Source organism: Capsella rubella, unplaced genomic scaffold (assembly GCF_000375325.1).
Source record: "Capsella rubella cultivar Monte Gargano unplaced genomic scaffold, Caprub1_0 scaffold_7, whole genome shotgun sequence".
In the NCBI taxonomy this organism is placed as follows: Eukaryota; Viridiplantae; Streptophyta; class Magnoliopsida; order Brassicales; family Brassicaceae; genus Capsella; species Capsella rubella.
The window spans coordinates 7,484,320-7,493,325 of NW_006238917.1; the positions used below are offsets into that span (position 1 = coordinate 7,484,320).

A 9,006-nucleotide genomic window follows, 5' to 3' on the forward strand; every position below is an offset into this window, starting at 1 on the left:
AAAATATAAGTCTATAAATTCAAAATTTTCTAAATTTTTACTTAATAACATGTTTTTTTGTTTTTAGTTATTTGAATATGTCACAAATGAAAATGTGGTAAAAAGGTTTCAATTGTTAAATGAGCGTCTGAGTGGTTTTGTAAGATGTTTTAAAGTTTTACATGACAATTTTATGTCTTTTATAATTTAGTATTTGATAGTTTTTTACTATATTTTTGCCCCCATTGAACAAATTTTCTAGATTCGCCCCTGTTATCCATATACCGCATTATAGTGTACACAATCAGTCATTTAATCAATTCTCCAAAACGTTAATTTAATCAACTAATGAAATTTGGTCAACTGTACAAACACGTGGCCTTCTCGTTGTGGCAAATGATACAAGCGCAAGCAAAACCCTAGCTAGATATTCAACATGTTATAGGCTGATATAGCATTAACACCTACCTAATCCTTCAACCTTATTTGTATTTTCTTAATCTAATTAACTGATTTTGTTATTGGTTCAACGTCATAATTTTTGCACTTTGTAACGACTTCATTTGTCGCTAGACCCGACAGATTCTTTCAACCTCAAAGGCGGAGACATAATCCTAATATTACGGATCGTTTAATGTTATTAATCTCCCTTTAAAAAAATGGTTTACAAGATTTATAGTTTATGTGGATGTTCCTAATAATTTGAGATCCATAACCATAAGAAGAATGATACTAAGATATAATTAAATGATGCTTTACATTAGATTTAGTACTCCGTGGCTATATGTAGTTTAAAAAATATTTGATTTGAGAGTGATACGACTATTCCTCTCACTACCAATTAATTAAAGTATTCACGAATCTATTGTTATTCGCAATTATTTGAAGGTTTGAGCAATAATTAAATTGAGCTTATATACATATTATTGCAGTGTGTTATACTTTTATATTTGTTATATGTTTTCTTTGTGGGGAATATACGAATGGCAACGTAATTTTAATTTGTATTTTTATTAACTATTACATTTCTTGTAGTGATTAACTATTACATTTCTTGGAGTATATCATAGTGGTCAAGGTAGAGCCGTAGAGGAGCTAGTTTGCATATCTCTGTGAACTAATATTTTCAGAAATCAAAATTTGTATAAGTGAGGTAAGACAATAACACAATTTAAGCAAACAAGTATTAAATAAATAAAAATTACGAATTGGACTTTAATTATCAAAACTAAATAACACGAGTCGAATAACTAGTGGTTAATAGAAGCGGCCAATGGTCCTCACTCCTCACGTCATGGCATGCAAACGTATCAATCCTTTGTTAACTTACTATACCTTTATAAAGCACGTGAGCTTCTTTTTTCTAAAACTGAGCTGGCTTCTCTTTAATTAAGCTCATGTAACATATACAATTAGGTTATAAAAAGTAATCCATGGTAATTATATATATTGTACATCTGCGTACCCAATTTTGAATAGACGTCTAGACATGAATATCTTAGTTAAAATTAAAATTCAATAATTGCAATCATGTTATGTAATATAGTGTGTATATATAAATCTTGCAAAAGCTAATATGTACAAAATATTGGTCTTCATTATTTGGGAAACAGAAAGCAACAGCTACGTATATAATTTATGCGAGTATACAATATCTACAAATTAAAATAAACATACAAACAGAGTCACGAATATATTGGTGGATAATATTTTTTTGTTGTCTATATAAAATAAAATTATCATAATCTCTTCACAATTAATGTTTTACGATAAATTTCGGCAAATACCAAACTCCATTATTGCTATACGAATTAAATGCGCTCCCCTTTTTTTCCTATAATGTGCTACGTGCATATATATACATAAAGAATATTTGACTTTAATAAATTTTGCCTCGGATGCACAATCCAATCGAAATGGTTGGTCTATTATTTCGTTTTTTTTTCTCTTCGTATTGAACATTTTTTTTTTAAAGTAAGTGAACCGTTTCAATTTTTTCATTATCTCAAATCAGTGATAGAAAAACTTTATCAAATTGAAATGAAAATCAATACGACTATCCGACAACAACGACCACTCATGTTTCCGAACTAATAATATTCGGTGTAATTTAAAGGACGAAACCCTAGTTCTAGGAGTATTTAAATTTAGTTATCCAAATTACTATTTATAGTATTTTTCTGGAAAATGAAAAAAAAATAGTTTCAAAGGATAAATTAAGATTACTATATAGGAGTTGAAATTAAAAAGGAGAAACGATGACGTGGCGTATTCATGTTGGCGACAGCTAATGTGATCATGAAAACCTTTCCCCCCCCCCCCCCCCCCCCCCACAAAGCTTGGAGAGCGACGCTCTTTCCTCCATACTCACTCATCCCTTTGATTAATTGTGTTATTTCATTATTATCACGATATATATATGGTGAGTGACTATATGATTATATCGATTTGATACTTCATTTAGTTAATCAAGACACTAATCTGCTAACAACGGTGAGTCTACTTAGAATTGTATGTGAAAGTTTTATACCATTACATTAATATATAAGTATGTGTAAGCTAAAACCTAATGAAAGAATTAAAACTAAATAATTATTTGACATCTTGGATTGGTTTTTGATGAAAATTACACACTCTTATGTAATCTCGAATAAGGGTACGTATATGGAATCTCATATGCTCAAGACTAGGTATCATCGTAATAGGTTTACATATGGTATTTCGTGGATGTTACGTTAACCATTCTAAAGATGATTTATGGTACTTAATTATTGGTTAGAAGAAATAAAATATATATTCAGCTCTTTTTATTTTCTTAGGTTGATTGACTGATATCATATGTTTCACGATCATGATGATCAATCAGACTAACAAAACTGCAAAATTTCAACGTTACAGCTGCTTTATAAAAGAGTAATCAATTAAGTTCTAATATATATATAAAGCTTATTAAGACACTTTTACAATACTTTAAAGACACTGTTGATCACACTCTTTTCCAGCAAATTAAGATTTCGTAAGTCCTTTATCAAAAAGGAAACGAAAAAATGGTTTAGTAAGTCAATCATTATTGAGGAAAACAAATGATAGTTTTAGTCTTGAGGAATAATATTTCACCTTTTTTGTTCTTGTAATTAAAACCGACCAAAGGATTCGATTCCTGTTTAACATATGACATTTGCAATTTATAATATTTTACATTTACTTTCATTAATTTTCAATCTTAACGATCCTCTGGACCTTATATATAAATGTAAACGCAAAAAGGGCAAACGAATATTTTTGTTCCAGTATACTGTATGTGATTTGCAAACGGAGTAGTATTTAATTTGTAAATTAAACACGTACGATTATAGTTGATGTTGAGCTCAATTTTAAAGTTCAATAACATGTTAGTATAAAAACAAATTCAAAACTCAAAACAAAATCATCCAGTTGAGAAAAAAAAAAAAAAAAAGACTTAATAGAAAACAGATAAAAGCATTATTTATGGTTTTTATTTGTTTGGGGAAAAAACGAATATTTTTGTTATACTATATGTGATTTGCAAACGGAGTAGTATTTTGTTAACCACGCACGATTATAGTTGATGTTGAGCTCAATTTTGAAGTTAAATAACATTACTTCAAAAATCAAAGAAAATCATCCAGCTGAGAGAAAAAAAAAAAAAAAAGACTCTTTAGAAAACAGATAAAAGCATATAGTAGTATAAACGCAAAATTTATGGTTTTTATTAGTTTGGGGAAAAAACGAAGGGACACGTATACCAATAGAGAAACAGAGGACGGCACCGAACGATTTTGACTTCCCATCTTGTTCGATCCCTATATATACTTTGTACTTCCCCTTACGGACCCTACGACCTTTTTGTTTCTCTCTTCTCTCTCTATTCATATCCTTTAACTTCCCTCAAACTCTCTCATTTATTACTAAACCAGTTGACTATTCTTTTTCCTTATAAACAATCATCATCAATATCAATGGCAAGGTCACCTTGTTGCGAGAAGAACGGGCTCAAGAAAGGGCCATGGACTTCCGAAGAAGACCAGAAGCTTGTTGACTATATCCAGAAACATGGTTATGGTAACTGGCGAACCCTCCCCAAAAATGCTGGTTCGTGTCTTACCTTTGCATTTTAATCATGTTTTTTAGTTACGGAGTGTTCGAAATTTTTCAAAATTTTAACTCATTTTGTTCTAATCTCTTCACCAGGTTTACAAAGGTGTGGCAAGAGTTGTCGGTTAAGGTGGACTAACTATCTCCGACCAGATATAAAACGAGGACGGTTCTCTTTTGAGGAAGAAGAAACCATTATTCAGCTTCATAGCTTCTTAGGAAACAAGTGAGGCTTTTTGTCTCTTTTTTTTTCTTCCGACAATATCTTCTTTGAACTAGTTCAAGATTCTTACGTGTTTGGTTTATCTATGATCTATAGGTGGTCTGCTATTGCGGCACGCTTGCCTGGAAGAACAGATAACGAGATCAAGAACTTTTGGAACACTCATATAAGAAAGAAGCTACTTAGAATGGGGATCGATCCAGTGACTCACAGTCCACGACTTGATCTCCTCGATATCTCATCCATCTTAGCTTCATCTCTATACAATTCATCATCATCACATCATATGAACATGTCAGGACTCATGATGGATACTCATCGTCGTCATCAGCACCAAAATCCATTGGTTAACCCCGAGATACTCAAGCTCGCCACCTCTCTCTTCTCTCAAAACCAAAACCATAATCAAAACCTTGTGGTGGATCATGACTCGAGAACTCAAGGGAAGCAACCAGTTTATCATCAACATGATGTTAACCAAGCCGGAGTAAACCAATACCAAACTGACCAGTATTTTGAGAACACAATTACTCAAGAACTCCAATCTTCCATGCCGCCATTCCCAAATGAAGCTCATCAGTTTGACCACATGGATCATCACTTCAATGGTTTTGGAGAGCAAACTCTAGCTTCAACTTCGACTACGTCGGTCCAAGATTGCAATAACCTATCGACGTTCAACGATTATTCAAGTTCTAATTATGTCTTAGATCCGGATCAGAGCTTCAACTTCGCTAACTCGGTATTGAACACGCCATCCTCGAGCCCGAGCCCGACTACGTTAAACTCGAGTTACATCAATAGTAGCAGTTGCAGCACTGAGGATGAAATAGAAAGCTATTGCAGTAATCTCATGAAGTTTGATATTCCAGATTTCTTGGACGTTAATGGTTTTATTATATAGTTCCAAGAAAAGTTAAAAACTCGAGTGGGATATAGTGTTTTTTTTTTTTTTTTTTGGTTGTAATTTTAAGACTTGTTCCTTTGTTTTTTTTTCCAATTTCTTTGCATGTAAAATAGTGTGTTCTTCTTCTTGTTTGCTACTCATTTATCTATAGATTATAGCTAATACCATTTTTTCCCAAAAATCATTGAGTTTCCATGATTGATATCCACTTTTGAATAAAATAGTTATATTTGGCCGGCTTTACTTCAACATATGCATAGTCTCCTTGTCAATATTAAATTTGACTCAATAATATGAGGTGATGAAATTGATATGTATAATTGATATGAGGTACAGAAATTTCCTGATATAGACATAAAAATTTTATATTTTAAAATACATCATTGACTAATGCCATGTTTCCCAAAAGGTATTAATGAAAACGTATGAGCCAACCCAATAAAGTCCAAATGATTCACCATAAACTTTGTATAACTTATAAAAAACAAATCGTGGTCATAAGGTCCCCCACATGCATTTCCAGCAAGATCTCAAGTAACTTTTTTAATTAGCTAAAAAACTATATAATTTTATATCGTCTCAACTACTTACAATAATAATACAATTACACAAGAAACAAAGGCTGCTATATATCATCATAAAACTTTCATCGATCCATGTTTTGTAAATTTTGAAAGAAGATCGATAAAAATCATATATGTTTGACAACAATCTTGAGTTTTCGTTCATAAAATCTTATAGCCAATATAATTAACTAAATCAAATATAACTAAGTCAAATATTCCTTTATAAGAAACAAAAGACACACTCTGAATAGCTAAGCTTAGCATATATCGTACTATACAAAGAGAGAACCCATCTTATAAAAATCACAAAAGTGAAGAAGACCGATCCTATCGATGACCGGGACCGGAGAGAGGAGCCAGCCGGAGCGTGAGGGACACGTGTTCATCATCTTTACGTGCAGAAGTGAAGGAGTTAACACAACTTTTGTTGTTTCATGGGATCGATTTATGAAAAAGGTACCCTAATGGGTATGGCGACACATGTCTTCGTAATGTCAATTACTTGGCTTAAGCCAAAAAGAGGAAATGGCCTCCTTATTATTGAAATCACGGCGTATGATTTTTTTTTTTTTGGTGTGTGAAGGCTTTAGAGTATACACGTGTAGGTGTCACGAACCATTTAAGATTAGAGAACACGTGGAACTCAATAATAGATTTGTGGACCTCACGATGAGCTGTGTATTGTGTTATTTCTTGACTGCTCCATTGGACACAAGTACATTGATCACAGTTTGCTTCTTCTTTTTTTTTTTTTTTTTTTTTTTTTTTTTTTTTATGTATGGAAAATTATATAAATAAATACTACTTTTCGGAACGATTAAATGCTGTGAGTTTGACATGAGATTTTTTTTCTTCTCATACTATTATGAGTTATACATTTATTGATTGATAGATGTCAACTATTTATATTTTGCTGTATTATAGACACGACTTTTTTGGCGGTTCGTCTTCTGGAGACCCTAATGATTTTTCTCTCACACTTTATAAGATAAAGTCTTATGTTTCTTTTGTTGTTGTGTAAAATGAACATAATTTAATCCAAGAACTTTGTAAAATGTTTTGTTAATAAACTTTATTAGATAAGCATCATGTATATATGTATCTATAAACAAATGTTTTCTGTTATATTCTGGACAAGTTCAAATAGCTTAGAAATCGATTTATTAACTGTTTCTCGTTTTAGAGGTAAAAATTGTTCCCTATCCTCTTTGTATCTTCGAACAGAAATAATATTGTGTCGTTAAAAAAAGTTTCAAAATAATGAGTTGGGAGAAAAAAATCGCAATCCATTATTGCCTTCAAACAAATAAAGAATCAGATAAAGTCTCATAAAATGTACAAAAAAGACTTTGGGCGGTTGCGTATATGATGAATATTGGACCAAAGCAAAAAGGTGAAATTTGTTTTACATGCTCTCGTTAGTGTTCGTTGGATGTGTGTGTCTCCATGTTCTTGACAAACAATAAAGCGTGTTTTTTCTTGCATACACTTCGTGTTGTGTTTCGATATAGCCACTTGATCACAAGAAAACAAAACCTTGTAAGTCAAAGTTTGGAGGTTCACAGAGTTAACCTAATTTAGTTCCATCCTAAATTCATCTGTATCTAGTTCTTTTTCTACTAGGTTTTCTTGGTAATTCTCCCGACCAAAAATAAAAGAAGTTACAAAACAAAAGGAAACTGTGAGTTATCACCATTTCTTCACAAAATGGCTAACGATTTGAACTTTTTGGTCAATGTCGATCATACGTATATGAAACACGTATCGCCCAATTTTAATCATATCAAGATATGAGTCTGGTTCGAAGCTGTGATTTGTATCATCCATATGGTCCAATTTAAAATTATGAGATATTTTCTTACATATCCACTAGTACAAATTTTTCCCAAAAGATATTTATTAAGTGCGAAACTGCGAATTATTGTCGCCAAAAAATGGACTCCTGGACTTGGATAGTTTAATTATTGTCGTCCGTACAGTCAGAAGCTTCTATAATCACATCTAGTTGATACAAATGTCAGCGGCGGCTACGTATTCGGTACGTCATTTATACATCAATAATGGGTTATATATCCGCTTTTCTCACTTATAAATAAGGGGAAAATATGAAAAGTTATAATGAAAATTGAAAAGTTGACATATGTAAGAAAAAACTAGAGAGTTGATAGACAACACATTATAATTAAATAAAATTGGAAATGAGTAATGACATCGTTAATGATTTTAATGAAATTTCAACCTATATAAAGTTATATACTCAAGCTAAATAAATTGAAGTTTAAGTTGGTAAATTTTATTACTAGTAGTTTACAAAAAAAAATGATTATTGGCTTATTTGAAAGAGTGATCAAATATGTGTAAACAAATAAAGTCAACACAGCTACTTTTTGTGAATCGATTGATGAGAATTACATAAAAAAATGTCTGTCTATTTGTAACTTGATTAATTTTTAAAGTCAAACGTAAAGAACACATTATCCAATTATCCATATGGTTGGTCCATAATATTAATTGGAAAGTGATTAATAATTTTCTTATACGAAAAGCAAAACAACAAAAAAATCTATTTCAAAACCTTTATTATATAAAACAAGAACTCGATTACTTCTAGAGCAATTTCTATAGACCATTTTAGTCACACATGGATAGAAAGTCCCAGCCGTCCAAAGGAAAAACTTCAGATAATGTCAATTTTGAAATTTTCAAAGTTAAGATAAGAAACCCCTAAAGTGGATGTGTGTCTTTTGCAAGCATCTTTGTGGGGATTCTTATGGTTTCATACTTGGTGAAAACAATTCGAGTTTGAACTTGTTAAGGACATCTCTATATCGCATTAGAAAAAACATTATTATATAGGAACTATCTAAATTCGTGGTAGCTAGCATAGTTGTGACTTTTTTGACCAAGTTCAACGAGTTCAAAATTTCGGATTCTTAAGTTATCAGCACAACCAATAGAACTTAACTAGCTAGTAGATAGATATTATTCTTACGACATTGGTATGCAACGAACTATATAAAACTCACGTCATCTATATTATGAAATTTCTATACTTTTGCTCCGTTTGTTTTGTGTTCGGATGCAAACCACTTTTCATGTAGCTTCTGAGATGGAATGAGATGATCGATGAAATTCTTAGAGGAGCAAAAAGAGTTTGTTCTATATTCTAAAATGTTTAAAGTTATTGTTCTTGTAAAATATACTATTCTCTATAA

General features: G+C 31.5%; 1 protein-coding gene across 1 annotated transcript; it reads left to right on the top strand.

The window, feature by feature from the left end:
* Positions 1-3,959: 3,959 nt before the first annotated feature.
* LOC17880284 (transcription factor MYB102) lies at positions 3,960-5,264 on the top strand. The gene is made up of 3 exons (XM_023779151.1): positions 3,960-4,092; positions 4,192-4,321; positions 4,415-5,264. Exons 1-3 carry the CDS (start codon positions 3,960-3,962, stop codon positions 5,220-5,222), a joined length of 1,071 nt encoding a protein of 356 aa, XP_023634919.1. The 3' UTR covers positions 5,223-5,264.
* The last annotated feature ends 3,742 nt before the right edge of the window (positions 5,265-9,006 follow it).

Coding starts and splice junctions, on each gene's coding strand:
- LOC17880284 (XM_023779151.1), top strand. CDS start 3,960: ATGGCAAGGTCACCTTGTTGCGAGAAGAACGGGCTCAAGAAAGGGCCA. Junction 4,093..4,191: donor AACCCTCCCCAAAAATGCTG/GTTCGTGTCTTA, acceptor TCTCTTCACCAG/GTTTACAAAGGTGTGGCAAG. Junction 4,322..4,414: donor CATAGCTTCTTAGGAAACAA/GTGAGGCTTTTT, acceptor TATGATCTATAG/GTGGTCTGCTATTGCGGCAC.